The following is a 15783-nucleotide window of genomic DNA, read 5'->3' as shown; positions in this document are numbered from 1 at the left end:
ACAGGGTCTGATCACCAACACCACCTCTAATTCCCAGCTTCTCACCATCTCCTCGCGCCCACCAGCAGCGGGAACGTAGAAAACCTTGTAGAGGCGAACGGCTCCATCAGCAGGATCCCACTTCACGTTCAGGGACGTCATGGTGGGGTCTGTCACCTTCAGGTTCTTCACGCCTCCCAGGGGCTCTACAGAAGCAGACGGGTCAGAGCAGAAAAACATTTACATCAGTTTCATCAAAACAACATGCTGACGGTAGACCGGACCCTGGTGACCTGCGGGATCTGGTTCATAACAAACCAGAACTCCTCAATGGCTTTCAGCCCTAAACCGTTCACTGCAGACAGGATGTAAAGAACATCCTAGGACTGGAGTTCTAGGATCCATGTTCCCGGTCTTAGTGAGGACTGGAGTTCTAGGATCCATGTTCCCGGTCTTAGTGAGGACTGGAGTTCTAGGATCCACATTTCTGGTCTTAGTGAGGACTGGAGTTCTAGGATCCACTTTCCTGGTCTTAGTGAGGACTGGAGTTCAAGGATCTACGATCCCGGTCTTGGTGAGGACTGGAGTTCTAGGATCCACATTCCCAGTCTCAGTGAGGACTGGAGTTATAGGATCTAGGTTCCCGGTCTTAGTGAGGACTGGAGGTCTAGGATCCACGTTCCGGGTCTCAGTGAGGACTGGAGTTCTAGGATCCACATTCCCAGTCTCAGTGAGGACTGGAGTTCTAGGATCTACGTTTCCAGTCTGAGGACTGGAGGTCTAGGATCCAAGTTCCCGGTCTCAGTGAGGACTGAAATTCTAGGATCTACGTTCCTGGTCTTAGTGAGGACTGGAGGTCTAGGATCTATGTTCCCGGTCTTAGTGAGGACTGGAGCAGCAGTGTTCTGGACTAAGTGCAGGTGTCTGGTGGACTTCAGGCGGACCTGTGAGGACGGGGTCCAGCAGGGGCCCAGGATGGAGCCTTGGGGAACTCCACAGGTTACTTTAGCTCACGCAGATTTAACAACACATGCAGCTGCTTACTGACTGCTCTGTACTACTGTTTACACGCTTTATATTTTTATATTTCATTTCTTCGGCAGTTTTCCTTTTACATCATTTTTTTCTGCATTGAATTTCGTTCTACTTTTAGCTGAAAATTAAAGGTTCAGATTTATAGTCACTTGTAGAGATAAACCAGTTCAGCACTGAGCCAGAAAGTCCTACCCAGCTTTACAGCCGGTCTAGTAGGTCGGTAGGACAGGAAGCGCCAGCACTTCTAAAAACATTCTTAATTCACAGCAAGGAACGAAATCCCCTTTAAAAGGAATCATTGTGTTACTGCAGAGCGGATGAACGACGGCTCATAAACGTTGTTCCGGGCCAGTGAGGGTCTGTAGCGTCTGCCTCATGGCAGAGTGGCGAGGAAACATGACAGGGGCGTCTCATCTTTCCTCGCCACTGGGTACGTACTGCGGTCAGCCAGTCGGCTGGTTCTGGTCACCTTGGTTTGGGTTGTTGTGGTGAGGAAGCCTAACCAGGATGAGGTGTGATAGATGATGGTGGATTCGATGACTGATTTTTAACGGGGCTCAAAATGTACGCACAAAACCAGTGCAATCAATGCAGTAACCAGAGGGCGCCAGCAGGGGGAGTTTGGGACCACTGAGCCATGTAGCAAGGCCCCATTTCCTCACGCCAGTTAATACACGCAGGAGCAGGAGCTGAGGAATGCTGGCGTCCGTGTGCTACGTTACTTCATCTCCCCCTTACCAGGGCGTTTACAGAGGCACTGTTCAGCCTTCGTGTAGACGGACTGGGCGGGTTGTGAAAGGACGGGCCTGTTGCAGGTGGCGCATTGGTATAAAAACACATGTTGTGGTCGGTCTTTTAAAAAGTCCTGATCCATAAAATCAGCGTGGGGTCAGTCTGAAAGTCAGATAGGTGGTGTGACAGGAAGGAAAGTTCATGAAGAAAATCCTCGTGGGTGAGTCCAGCTGCCTGGTGACTGAGTCTAGAAGCACGAGACCTGCATGTCTGTCTGGACTGATGGCTGACTCCTTCCACATGGGCGATGCCGGCTGGGTGCAGCCTTCTTTAAGCACCGTGCCGCTCAGCCTGTCAGGACCTGCAACTTTATTAGGGTTTACTTTTTGCAGAATGGAGGTTACCAACTTCTTGTCAAGGGTGGGGCCTGGAGGGGCCTGGAGGGGGAGCTGTGGGGTACAGGACCAGGCTGTTCCTCCAGAGAGGCGGGGCTTATGGAGTCAGTCACCGCAGGTTTGGATGTTTAAGCCCCTCCAGGCTTCTTCAGCGTTAACGTCTCCACACGTCGTTCCTAACCCAGCCTTCCTCCTGACTTCCTTCTCAGCTCCCTCACCCTGATTGTCACCTTGTAGAAAAGCTTTTTCTCTTGCACTCGGCCAGCTTTCATGTCGTTGGTGATCCACTTTCTATTTGGACAAACAGCTACTAGTTTAGTGGAAGCGACCGTTTCTTCCAGTATAAAATGAAACCAGTTAGAACATCAGAAAGCATCGTCGTTAAAAAATAAATCCCAGTTTGTCGTCTTAGAACCTCCCTTTAATGTGTCTGTGGCATCCTCAGAGTTTCCCGTCTTTGACTGACCTGTATCTAGGCAGCAGTGCCGTCCGCACCATGTTAGAAAACACAAGGAAAAAGACAAATACCTAAAAACGTCAGAAACACAGTCGTGAGGAAGGACGTATTTATGATTAGAAGCAACTGAAGCCTGATGGAGCAACGCTGGACAGTTCGGTCTTACTTGTTTTTCCGTTTTCTGACATCATCTTTCCATCTCCTTCAGCGTAAACCGGCACCAGCGACACGGAGTAGAGGGTGTCGGGCTGCAGGCCTCGCAGGACGGCGGTGGTCGTGCCTGCCGACATCGTTTCCTGAGTTTACACACAAATCACACAAGTTAGTAGATGCAGCAGAAAAAGCCGTGAACGCTTTCAGCCAGGTTACATCGGCTCCGTCATCCGTCTGAAACATGCCAGAGCAGAGAAGAAAACCCTACAGTTCCAGTTCACTGGCCAAATGAAGGTTCAGCATCATGTGAGCAAAGCAGATGTTTTATGGTTCTGCTGCAGCAGCAACCTGAAGGAGTCTAGTCTGCTGCCTGCCAGGAAGCCGACGGTGGTCCTACCAGTCCTACCATGCTCTCAGCTCCTCCAGCAGCCGGAACATAAATGACTCGGTACTCCTTCACTCGGCCCTCTGCAGGCTCCCAGCGCACATTCAGGGTGGTCATGGTCGGGTTCAACACCTGCAGGTTCCGCACGCCACCCAGAGGCTCTGAAGGAAAGAAGGCAGGACAACGATCATGCTTCTTCCCACGGCTCGGAGGAGAGCTAGAGAAAAACCCGACAAACGATAGCTCAAGATCTGTCTGCTTTTCCACAGCAGAGCTTCTTACTGGTTTTTCCTTCTCCGGAGATGTCTTTGCCGACGCCGGATGGATACACGGCTGCCACGGTAACGGAGTAGGGTGTGTCGGGCTGCAACTTCTGCAGGATGATGGTCGTCTTCTTCCCTCCAATCTGCACCTGTTGACAGGAAACGCATCATCAGCGCATCGAGGTGGGAATGAAGCGAGCGTGTCCTGCGTAACGATGCAGCCGCCATGGCTCTGAAGTTTACGTGTTAAAGTCTACAGTCGTCTTCAAGGCTGTGTTTGTTAACCTGAACCTGAACGTTTTTATCCTGACTGCCAGCAGGAGCATCATATGTATTTATATGCACACACACACATACATTTATATATATATATATATATATATATATATATATATATATATATATATATATACACACACACACACACATATATCCATCCATTCATTTTCTGCCGCTTATCCGAAGGGATCCCGAGGCGTTCCCAGGCCAGCCGAGAGATGTAGTCCGTCCAGCGTGTCCTAGGTCTTCCTCGGGGCCTCTTTCCGGTGGGACTTACACACAACACCTCACCAGGGAGGCGTCCAGGAGGCATCCTAACCAGATGCCCGAGCCACCTCATCTGGCTCCTCTCGATGTGAAGGAGAAGCGGCTCTACTCTGAGCCCCTCCCGGATCACCGAGCTTCTCACCCTCTAAGGGAGAGCCCGGCCACCCTGCGGAGAAAACTCATTTCGGCCGCTTGTATTAATGATCTTGTTCTTTCGGTCACTACCCACAGCTCATGGCCATAGGTGAGGGTAGGAACGTAGATCGACCAGTAAATCGAGAGCTTTGCCTTTTGGCTCAGTTCCTTCTTCACCACGACAGACCGATGCAGAGTCCACATCACTGCAGACAAGGCACCGATCCACCTGTCCATCTCCCTCCATCCTTCCCTCACTCCTGAACAAGACCCCGAGATACGTGAACTCCTCCTGTTGGGGCAGGACCCTATTGCTGACACACACACACACACGTGTATATATATATATATATATATATATATATATATATATATATACATACACATACACACACACACACACACACACACACATACAGACATGCATATATACACACACATATATATATATAAGGGTTAACATCTGGTTTCCGGGTGTAATGTCAGGTCTGTAGATGTAAATATAAACATGTGTGGTATCCACAGAAAGTCCAGAATCTCAGCTACCAGCTCAGTAAAACCATTTCTATCACCAACTAACACAGTTAAGACAACAATTAAAAGACCAGGTACACAAAGTCATAAAAACATGTAAACACAGATGATGTCTCCCCATGAACACGAACAAACGGCTCCTCTACTGAAAGCTCACATCTCACAGATTCCACAGCTGGAAGTTTCATCTTAATATGACCAAGATTCACCAAACCAGAGGCAGAAGAAGACCCGATTTATGCTTCACATCTGTAAAACCCTACATTACATCGGCTTATCTAAACATGCAGCTGCCTGGTTTACAAACTACCTAACCGATAGAGCACAGTGTGTCCAGGTGACTGACACTGCCTCTTCTTTTCAGGACATCACCAAAGGGGTGCCCCAAGGTTCAGTTTTGGGACCCACTTTATTTTCAGTCTACATAAATAATCTCTGTAATAACTTGTCAAATGCTAAGTATCATTTCTATGCAGATGACACCATTATTTATTGTTCAACCTCACTCGCTCAGGGTTTTGGGTTTTTGCAAACTGCTTTTAATGTTATTCAGTCTCATTTATATGATTTTAAATTGGTTTTAAATACTGAAAAAAAACAAGCTCATGGTTTTGTCTCATTCAAAGGTGCTAGCACAAAATATTACAAATAAAATAACATCCAAAAGAAAACCTATAAAGTTTAAAGGTTTTAAGTTATAAGTACTTGGGTTTTATTCTAGATCAGGACCTTGTCGCTAAACTTGGTGTGAAGCTTGGGTTCTTTTTTAGAAATAGAACCTGCTTAGTGACAACAACCTTTTTACCTATTCTTGACTATGGAGATGTTCTGTATCTGAGGGCATCGTCCAAATGTCTCCAGTCCCTGGACACCGTTTTTCATTCAGCACTGAGATTTGTCCCTGGCTGCAGTCGTCTCACCCATCATCGTGATTTGTACTTGAAATCAAACTTGCCTTCTCTGACTGCTTGTAGATTTGCACATTGGTTGAACCTTATTTAGGTTTTAGGTTTGATTCCCCTTTACTTATGCACTTTATTGCAGACAAAAAGCTGTTGCTATGCCTTGCATTCTTGCACTTCACTTGTTTTATCTGTTCCTAGAGTAAGGACAGAATTTGGAAAAGGAGCTTTCAGCTTTCTGCTCCTCGTGTGTTACAGACTGAACTGATCCCACTTGGAGCTTTCCGATCCATCCTGAGGGACAGACAGCGTGAGACCAGTAAACAGTGCCTGTGTTTTAAATCTTAAAGTGTTTGTTGTTGTGTCACAGCGTCTGCATTTGAAAATACTACTGCACCTCCAAATTTGTATGTTTTTGTATGTTTTATGTAATACCATCACCTCTGTGTAACTGCTCTTACGACATGTGCTGCTGACCTCTTGGCCAGGTCACCCTTGTGAAAGAGATCTTGATCTCAATGGGTTTTTTATCTGGTTAAATAAAGGTTAAAAAAAGAAAAGAAAAAGTCAGAAAGGATGTCTTAACTTTGCTGTCTGGCCTCAGAACTTCTATCCACCACGATAAAACCACATTTAGTTAAAAACAATGTTTCTTGTTGTCTTTTCCCTCCAAAAATCATGTTCTACCGTCTGCATGTGTTTAGACGGACAAAGAGAAGCATCGGGTCTTTTTCTTCTTAAGTTCTCGGTAGAAAAAGTGTCTTCATGCTAATAAAGCCGCTCTCTCCTGATTCCATCATCACCGCTGCAGCAGGACCAGACCTGGAGGAAGAGGCCTGATGCAGCCTCTGTATGAGGTTCCTCTGGTTCAGAGCCAGTAGCAAGAGGTTTGGAAAGAAACAAAACTGCGTTAACATGCGATAAAAAAATTAACGTGTTAATGCGGTAACGCGATAATTACGTGTTTACACACACACAGTGTATTTTTCAGATCCCTGTGATTAAATTATCAGATCCAGAGTGACCTGTTAGTGCTGAAGAACTGAGGCAGGTTTGTCATTACATGTTAACATCTGGATTATGTGCTTTAAAAATAAAAAAGATCATTTGAGTTTTGTCATGTATAGATTATTATGAGGGTATTTAACTGGTCCGGCCCACTTGTGATTAAATTGCACTGCCTCCATCACAGACATCAATAGAATCTGCAGGTAACCATGGTTACGTGTAATATATATGGTTGGTTTTAGGGTTGCGGCGTCACTCAGATGGGTCAGAAACGGATGGTGGATTGGGTTAAAATACATTCTTTTTGCATTCATGTGCAGTTTCTCTGACGACCACTAGATGTCTCATGTTCTGTTAACGTATTTCTGTACATTCACCACATGGCCATGTTTAGAGGAGGAGGTCGGGCTTTATTACTCAGCAAGATGAAGAATAAACTGGAGTCCAGTTTCATGACACTTGGAGAAAAAAGGAGCCGATAATTCTTCCCACTGTACGATGGCCTCAGTGCTGCTGATGTCATTGTGACTTACAGCGAGTCTCATCCTGTCTTCTGTTTGTGGGGAAACTCTGAGCTCATCCGTAAAAGAAACAAACAATCTGAAACCATGACAGATGTTCTCACAGAGTCTGCAGACGGCATCTGGCGCTCACGTCTTCCCGGTGAGGAGATCCATCAGATGGATTCTGCCGTCATCACTCGCCCCTGACACGCTGTTTAGAAAAGGCTGTCATAATATCTCCGACACTCACTTTTAATCCTTACATACCGCGCATGGCTTCCTTTAAAGTTGTTTCCACTGGTAATGACTCAAGAATGCCGCCTCATAAAGGAGCTCAGACGTTCCTGCTGTTGAACACAACACATTCCTTTTTAAGTAAATATTCACAGGTCAGTCACATTCTCCACAAAGTGAGCTAAAAAACTGAATAAAAGTGGGAAAGCATTTTTTTTTTTTCCCCAATGTCAGTCCTAAAAATATGCTGTAAACCAAAGCTGGAAAGTCTTTTCCCATTTTCTTAGGATAATGTAAGACAGGATCAAACTATCAGGGAACGCAGCAGAAGCTTCCAGCATCACCTGGAACCAGTCGGGTAAAGGATGAGCTATAGCTGATCCCAGTTCCTCCTCCATCTGGTCAGGAGGGAGCTCCTCCTCCATCTGGTCAGGAGGGAGCTCCTCCTCCATCTGGTCAGGAGGGAGCTCCTCCTCCACCTGGTCACCTGGTCAGGAGGGAGTTCCTCCTCCACCTGGTCAGGAGGGAGCTCCTCCTCCACCTGGTCAGGAGGGAGTTCCTCCTCCATCTGGTCAGGAGGGAGCTCCTCCTCCACCTGGTCAGGAGGGAGCTCCTCCTCCATCTGGTCAGGAGGGAGTTCCTCCTCCACCTGGTCAGGAGGGAGCTCCTCCTCCACCTGGTCAGGAGGGAGTTCCTCCTCCATCTGGTCAGGAGGGAGCTCCTCCTCCACCTGGTCAGGGGGGAGCTCCTCCTCCACCTGCTCAGGAGGGAGTTCCTCCTCCATCTGGTCAGGAGGGAGCTCCTCCTCCACCTGGTCAGGAGGGAGTTCCTCCTCCACCTGGTCAGGAGGGAGCTCCTCCTCCACCTGGTCAGGAGGGAGCTCCTCCTCCACCTGGTCAGGAGGGAGTTCCTCCTCCATCTGGTCAGGAGGGAGTTCCTCCTCCACCTGGTCAGGAGGGAGCTCCTCCTCCACCTGGTCAGGAGGGAGTTCCTCCTCCATCTGGTCAGGAGGGAGCTCCTCCTCCACCTGGTCAGGGGGGAGCTCCTCCTCCACCTGCTCAGGAGGGAGTTCCTCCTCCATCTGGTCAGGAGGGAGCTCCTCCTCCACCTGGTCAGGAGGGAGTTCCTCCTCCATCTGGTCAGGAGGGAGCTCCTCCTCCACCTGGTCAGGAGGGAGCTGTCAGGAGGGAGCTCCTCCTCCACCTGGTCAGGAGGGAGCTCCTCCTCCACCTGGTCAGGAGGGAGCTCCTCCTCCATCTGGTCAGGAGGGAGCTCCTCCTCCACCTGGTCACCTGGTCAGGAGGGAGTTCCTCCTCCACCTGGTCAGGAGGGAGCTCCTCCTCCACCTGGTCAGGAGGGAGTTCCTCCTCCACCTGGTCAGGAGGGAGCTCCTCCTCCACCTGGTCAGGAGGGAGCTCCTCCTCCATCTGGTCAGGAGGGAGTTCCTCCTCCACCTGGTCAGGAGGGAGCTCCTCCTCCACCTGGTCAGGAGGGAGCTCCTCCTCCATCTGGTCAGGAGGGAGTTCCTCCTCCACCTGGTCAGGAGGGAGCTCCTCCTCCACCTGGTCAGGAGGGAGTTCCTCCTCCATCTGGTCAGGAGGGAGCTCCTCCTCCACCTGGTCAGGGGGGAGCTCCTCCTCCACCTGCTCAGGAGGGAGCTCCTCCTCCACCTGGTCAGGAGGGAGCTCCTCCTCCACCTGGTCAGGAGGGAGTTCCTCCTCCACCTGGTCAGGAGGGAGCTCCTCCTCCACCTGGTCAGGAGGGAGCTCCTCCTCCATCTGGTCAGGAGGGAGTTCCTCCTCCACCTGGTCAGGAGGGAGCTCCTCCTCCACCTGGTCAGGAGGGAGTTCCTCCTCCACCTGGTCAGGAGGGAGCTCCTCCTCCACCTGGTCAGGGGGGAGCTCCTCCTCCAATTGCTCAGGAGGGAGTTCCTCCTCCATCTGGTCAGGAGGGAGCTCCTCCTCCATCTGGTCAGGAGGGAGCTCCTCCTCCACCTGGTCAGGAGGGAGCTCCTCCTCCACGTGGTGGAGGTTCTGACCAGAAATGTGGCTGCTAAGGTAGAGATATGGGGAACCCTGGACAGCCTATTTGAATTCAAGGTGGTGGACATGTTTGTTCCACCCTGTGCAGATGTATAACTGTACTATTTATAAAAGTGAAATCTTCCCCGTGATGCCCGAAGAACCCTGAGATATAAATGAAAGTGTCTCAGCGGTTCATTTTTCTGCTGTATAAATGAAACAAAGCTTTGGTTTATGTATATTAAGCCTGTCTGCTATTGTGGCTGTCACTATATGTTTCATACTGGTTCTAAAAAACAATAAAAAATAAAGTAAAGAAAAGAATTACTTCTCTTACAAATATCTCAGGTGTGGCTGTTTCACGGCTGATTACATCAAGTCCTGACATTTTACATCAAGTCTTTAAAAACTACAAATGAAGAAAATGTCTGAAAATGACGCAACATTTGCTTTTAAAGCTTTCAGATTTTCCCTCTCTGGCCATCCTGAAGTCATTTTCCAACAGGGAGAAAAACTAGGAGAATTTATTTGTTTCTTGCTCATCTGACAGATTTAAAGCTCTCCGTCAGATTGAGATATTCATCACTTTGTCATCGAGTGTGTGTTGCAGGCTGGAGATGATCCCAGAGGTCAAAAAGCAGCACAGCTGAAAATAAATTTTAAAAACATGAACGGCAGGAAAATACACCCGAAACAGGAAGTCAGCCATGTTGTTCCTGGTGGGGAGTCATCTGTGATAAAACCTCTTCAGATTTTAGAGACGTCTTCAGGCTCGGAGCAGCTTCAGCTTTAGTGTCTGCGACAAACCAAGTGGTCATAAGTTCATGTGTACAGAAGTGTGCATGTGTGTGTGCTTCTTGAGAAAAGACTTTCTGCTGGTCGGTTCATGTTCACGGATCATTTAAAGAGCTGAAAACGACGCGTCTGGTTGATGAACATGAATCATAAACACTGAACCCAGTGAAGAACAGGGAGGCGAACCCGGACCCGTTTCAGCCCGCCCACAACTGCATCAGCCCCCACAGGACCTGGTAGGACTGGTCCATGTAGTTCCTGGTAATAAACAGCTTCAGGGCCTGATGCTCCTCCAGCCGCTGTTCCCACTCCTCAGTAAGAACAGCAGCTATTGGCTGTCCTACAAGTCGCTAATTAGCGTCATCAGCCTGGTACATGTAGCTGTAATGGATGCTGCCATAAAGAGGGATGAAAGGCAAAAGCTGAAAAAAGACAACTTAAAAATGTTTAGAACAGCTAAATAAATAATAAAATACATAATAAATAAAATAATTATTCTATCAATATTTTCTTTATTTTTAGTTCAGTTTTTTAAGTGTATTTGTTTTTTAATTAGAGTCTGGAGCATGTTTAAATATTTCCTCCACACTCTTCATTAACAGACGTTACTGGGACGGTAAACCAGCAGGATCCTCCAGCAGCAGCTTCTACGTTTCATTTCCAGCCTGGTCATGAAACAGAGCTGAACGTCGTCTGAATGCAGCTGCTGCTGCTGCGAGAAGACCAAGCCTCGTATGAGAGGGTCTGACCAGCACCGCTCCTCGTTGGGAAGATAAACTCCCTTCATTCACCTCCGTCTCCAAAAGTCTCCAGTAACACCAGAAAAACTCGCTAGAGGGTCTGAAAACTCGCTAAATACAACCACAAAGTCGCTACGCTGGTAATAAATTCCCCCAAGACCCGCCTCTTTCCACACATTAACCAATCACAGAGCTCGTTCGTTCCCGCTCACACACACAAAATGCGACCATTTGGTCGCAGTCTGGAGTCCTGTGATTGAAATTCTTGGGAAGGTCATTTTTCCAGGGTGGAAACAGCAGAGGGAAACCCAGGAATCCAACTGGGGGGAAGCAGCTGCATTTTTATGTAGAACTTACAGAGAGGGGCTCGCCTCCAGCGATGGGCTTGTAGCTGATCTGGTAGTTCTTGACGGGGCCGGGGGCGTGGTCCCACTTCACGGTCAGCGTGGACGTGGTGGCGTTGAAAACCCTCAAGTTTCGCGGAGGCTCGGGAAGTACTGGGAGCACACAGATACATCCAGTGAGACGAAACAGAGCAGAACATGTAATGAGGGGTGAGAAAGATGAAGGGGAGGAGGAGGAAGGTGATGATGATGGCAGTCCAGTGGTCATGGAGCTGGAGGGGTAGATGTAGGATGGAAGCAGCAGACTGATGAGGTTTAAAAAGTGGTGGTCAGAGCACAGCTGGAGTTCAGAAACTTGGTTCAGGCTGTTTGACCTCACCAGAGCTTCTCGCTTAGTTTGGGCAAATATGAAACATTTGTTGGGTTTTCGTCCGTCTGTGGCTCCACAGGACGAGGCGTGGGGACGGCTTCAGGTTTTTTAACCGTTTACTCAGCAGCAGGTGGATCTACTAACACCAGCGGTGCCCAACGTGAGGACCGGCTGGATCAAAAAAGAAGTTAGGACGGTAAGCACACTGGGACATGAGAGACACTTTCTGGGCAACATCAGGAGGTTCCCGTACAGAAAAGCACATGTGAACTCAGAAACATGTGGTTCACCTGTATTTCACATGTTCTTCACATGAAAATGCTCCAGAACCACAAGTGCTTCACATGTGCTTTTCCTTTCAGGGTATATTTCTGGAGGAACGCGAGTCGTTTCCACATCATGAACAACTAAATTATTTCCATCAATGATGTGGAAGATAGGGAGAAAACTCATTTTGGGAGCAGACATGAGGACTGACTGAAAGATGCAGCAGAGGGTAAAACTCTGGTTGAGGAGCTGAATGAAGCTTCTGACCTCCAGCAGGACCACGGAACGACGACGCCACGTCATGCCACAACATGGGTTTAATGACTGAATCAAACATGAAAAAATGAGGTGGCGCCGTGAGATGAAGGTAAAGTGTTACGTGGGTGGATGGAGCCCAAACAGCCATCCACAACGATGGAGGCCTGACATGATGACAAGCTCGGAGTCTACGTTCACACCACAGTCTGGCTTACAGGGTCCACGCTCAGTCGAAATGAAATGAACGAGGACCAAGCATGCGGACTGCGTTCGTTCTGTTAAAGCTTTATTGTGTTTAGTGTTGGTTGTTGCAGGGCTGCAGGCCGGTGTGGTGGTTTACACCATCGCCTCGCAGCAGGTCTGGGTTCTTCACAACTACTCTGTATTTTTCCCCACAGTCCAATCACATGTTAACCAGTGGTTAACCGGTGGTTAACCACCCGTTAACCGGTGGGTCTAGGCTGACCCTAGCAGTCAGTGTTTAATGCTCGTTCGTCCCTGCGAAGCCTGATGTGCTACGGAAACGTGATGGATGGTTTCATAGAGGAACTTCTGTTAACCTGGTTTTCTCCATGATAAAGGCGGTTTCTATGACTACAGTAAATCTCTTTAGCTAGCAGACACGTTGCTGGTGGTGTGAACGTACAAGGAAGCTCTGAAATGTACGTACATGCAGTAGAGAAAGAAAAGCCTTTCCATTTATATTGTCTGATATGATCCATGTTACCATTCCACTCAAAACCATGAACAAAGCCTGAGAAGGGAGCAGTCCTTCTCATGCCACATACCCTCTGGAGCCTTCAACACTAGAAAGAGATGTTGAGAAGACAGCAGTTATTTTAGCAGCAGTTCCTATCAGCTGTTTGTTGGGAGGAGGCGAGACCAGAGAGGCGACGGCTAGCTCACGTGTGCGCTCGTCTCCCATCAAGTCTTCGCTCTCCGATTCGTCGGGGTAGATCGCGGTGACGGTCACGGTGTACTCGGTGTCGGGGTCCAAGTTCTGCAGAACATGGCTGGTCTCGTCACTGGCCAGGATTTCCTGGAAAGACAAAACACGGGAATGTCTACTTCCTAATCCCGACATGAAGGAACATGTGAGGAGGAGACGACTCAGTCAGGATGTTCCTCCTCTCTCCATCACTAAGATGATGTTTACACACGAAGCAAAAATCTACATTTTACCCGACTCTGCTTCAGGTTCGACTTTTACAGCCGACCGCACGTTAAAATACAACCCAAGTCTGGACAAGTCCCCACCGTCCCCTTCATCAAGACCACCTTCTAGTACCGGGTCGTCCTCTTCATCAGGACCACCTTCTAGTACCGGGTCGTCCTCTTCATCTGGTCCACCTTCTAGTACCGGGTCGTCCTCTTCATCGGGTCCACCTTCTAGTACCGGGTCGTCCTCTTCATCGGGTCCGCCTTCTAGTACCGGGTCGTCCTCTTCATCGGGTCCGCCTTCTAGTACCGGGTCGTCCTCTTCATCGGGTCCGCCTTCTAGTACCGGGTCGTCCTCTTCATCGGGTCCGCCTTCTAGTACCGGGTCGTCCTCTTCATCGTGTCCGCCTTCTAGTACCGGGTCGTCCTCTTCATCGTGTCCGCCTTCTAGTACCGGGTCGTCCTCTTCATCGTGTCCGCCTTCTAGTACCGGGTCGTCCTCTTCATCGGGTCCGCCTTCTAGTACCGGGTCGTCCTCTTCATCGGGTCCGCCTTCTAGTACCGGGTCGTCCTCTTCATCAGGACCACCTTCTAGTACCGGGTCGTCCTCTTCATCTGGTCCACCTTCTAGTACCGGGTCGTCCTCTTCATCAGGACCACCTTCTAGTACCGGGTCGGACCTTTTTAATCCTGGTGTGATAGATGAAGCAGGTGGTGGAAACCTTCCTCAGAGGTTTTCTCCATATTAACATGACAGCATCACACAGTTGCTGCAGGTTTGTCGGCTGCATCCATGATGAGAATCTCCCGTTCCACCACATCCAAAGCTGCTCTACTGGACTGAGATCTGGTGGCTGTGGAGGCCGTTGGAGTCCAGTGAACTCATCGTCATGTTCTAGAAAGCAGGTGGAGATGATCTGAGCTTTGTGACATGGTGCATTATCCTGCTGGAAGTAGCATCAGAAGATGCTCCACTGTGGTCATAAAGGGATGGACATGGTCAGCAACAATACTCAGGTAGGCTGTGCTGGTTCAACCAGGCCACGTTGGCTCTATATTTTCTCTTCTCCAGATTATTCTCTGGAAACACTAGAGATGGTTGTGGGTGAAAATCCCAGTAAACAACAACCATGCCACGTTCAAAGTCTCTTAAATCCTCTTTCTTCCTCATTCTGATGCTCAGTTTGAACTTCAAGAGGTCGTCTTCACCACGTCTACATGCTGCCGTGTGATTGGTTATCAGACATTTGTTAACAGGAAGTAGGACAGGTGATATAGTGGATGGTGACTTTGATAAAAAGAAGCCCAGCTCGCCCCTTTAGGGTCATTTATACATAAGGGACAGAGACAAAACATAATGATAACTGACCTCATTTAAAGATCTTCAGTGCATGTGGGTGACAAGACTTCATCTGAAGAACAAGCAGCAGAAAACAAGAACATTCCTGAAGGCTGTTATTCTGAAGTCTTTGTGGGTCTAATCAAAAAGTCCTGCAGAAAGGTTGCTTCGTCCCTGCAGTTTCACCTAATGTTGCTGCAGTTTTTAGGTTTCTCTGCATCAGCAGCTGTTGGAAGGGTCAACCCGACCTGCACCGCTCAGAGAGGACGGACGAGAGGACATGAGGCAGGTGCTGCTGTCCAAGCTAAGCTGCCTGGATTCTTTAAACAGGAAGCAGTTAGTAGTGGGTTATAATCAGGCTGCAAGTGGTGTCATTTAGATTAGAGTTAGAACCATTAAGCAGACTAAACAAATCCAGATTGTTCCTAATGATGCCAGATGTTTCAGCCACGAGGACCGAGGAGTTCGGGAATCTGACATCAGGACATCCCAACCTGCAGACACCCACCTGGTGGGTCGTCTTCCTCTGGTTAACTTACAAACTGGTAGTTGGTCTCGCCCTTCTTGGTCCAGCCGATACGGTAGAGGGCCACATCTGGAGCCCCGTGTTCCCACGTGGCCCTGAACGAGGTCTGGGTCACCTCGGAGAACTGCAGGTTCTTGGGAGCAGGAACGACATCTGTACAGCAGACAGAGGACATCAGACAGGGACAAGACAGAGGACATCAGACAGGAACAGGACAGAGGACATCAGACAGGGACAGGACAGAGGTGTTAGCGAGGATAGAAAGAAGACAGATTCTGGGTTTGTTTCCACGTTGTCTCCTGAGGACAAATCCAAATCGGTTCTGATCCTGTTCATTCTGAAACTCACGTCCATCCAGCCGGAGTCTCTTCGCTCCTGCTGGGACTAGTTTGGTCTTTGTCGTGATCCGACAGACCAAACATTCATCTTTTAACCCGTAACCCTTCATCAGGTCTCCCCGAGGTCTCTCTCCTCCACCAGGAGCGGTAGTGTGTAGGGGTAAACTGTGATGATAGCTACCCTTTAGCTCAGGGGTTTCTAGCCTTTTTTCCTTGAGGACCCCCTCAATTGCATTTTAAAAAAACCCGTGGACCCCGGGCTGAAACCATGTTCGGCTTCGTGCTTCGAATAGTGAGATTCTCACCATAAATAATGTACTGAGTCCTGTTTTTCCATAAAGCCAAAGTGAAACTAATAAAGAGCCT

General features: G+C 48.8%; 1 protein-coding gene across 6 annotated transcripts in view; it reads right to left on the bottom strand.

Moving 5' to 3' along the window:
- col12a1b (collagen, type XII, alpha 1b) overlaps positions 1 to 15783 on the bottom strand; it is a 182808-nt gene that overhangs the window by 92639 nt on the left and 74386 nt on the right. For 5 of the 6 annotated variants that reach the window (XM_041976517.1, XM_041976512.1, XM_041976515.1 and 2 more), the window contains 8 exons: positions 15093 to 15232; positions 12963 to 13095; positions 12845 to 12862; positions 11175 to 11314; positions 3419 to 3548; positions 3158 to 3297; positions 2765 to 2894; positions 46 to 185 (listed from right to left, as the gene is read on the bottom strand). In XM_041976517.1, the coding sequence (XP_041832451.1) occupies positions 46 to 185; positions 2765 to 2894; positions 3158 to 3297; positions 3419 to 3548; positions 11175 to 11314; positions 12845 to 12862; positions 12963 to 13095; positions 15093 to 15232 (971 nt within the window). The remainder of the gene's footprint in view (positions 1 to 45; positions 186 to 2764; positions 2895 to 3157; positions 3298 to 3418; positions 3549 to 11174; positions 11315 to 12844; positions 12863 to 12962; positions 13096 to 15092; positions 15233 to 15783) is intronic. The other variant, XM_041976516.1, reaches the window with a different exon arrangement.

This window comes from Melanotaenia boesemani, chromosome 22 (genome assembly GCF_017639745.1).
Source record: "Melanotaenia boesemani isolate fMelBoe1 chromosome 22, fMelBoe1.pri, whole genome shotgun sequence".
Lineage (NCBI taxonomy): Eukaryota > Metazoa > Chordata > Actinopteri > Atheriniformes > Melanotaeniidae > Melanotaenia > Melanotaenia boesemani.
This window is presented reverse-complemented; position numbering and strand designations above follow the sequence as displayed.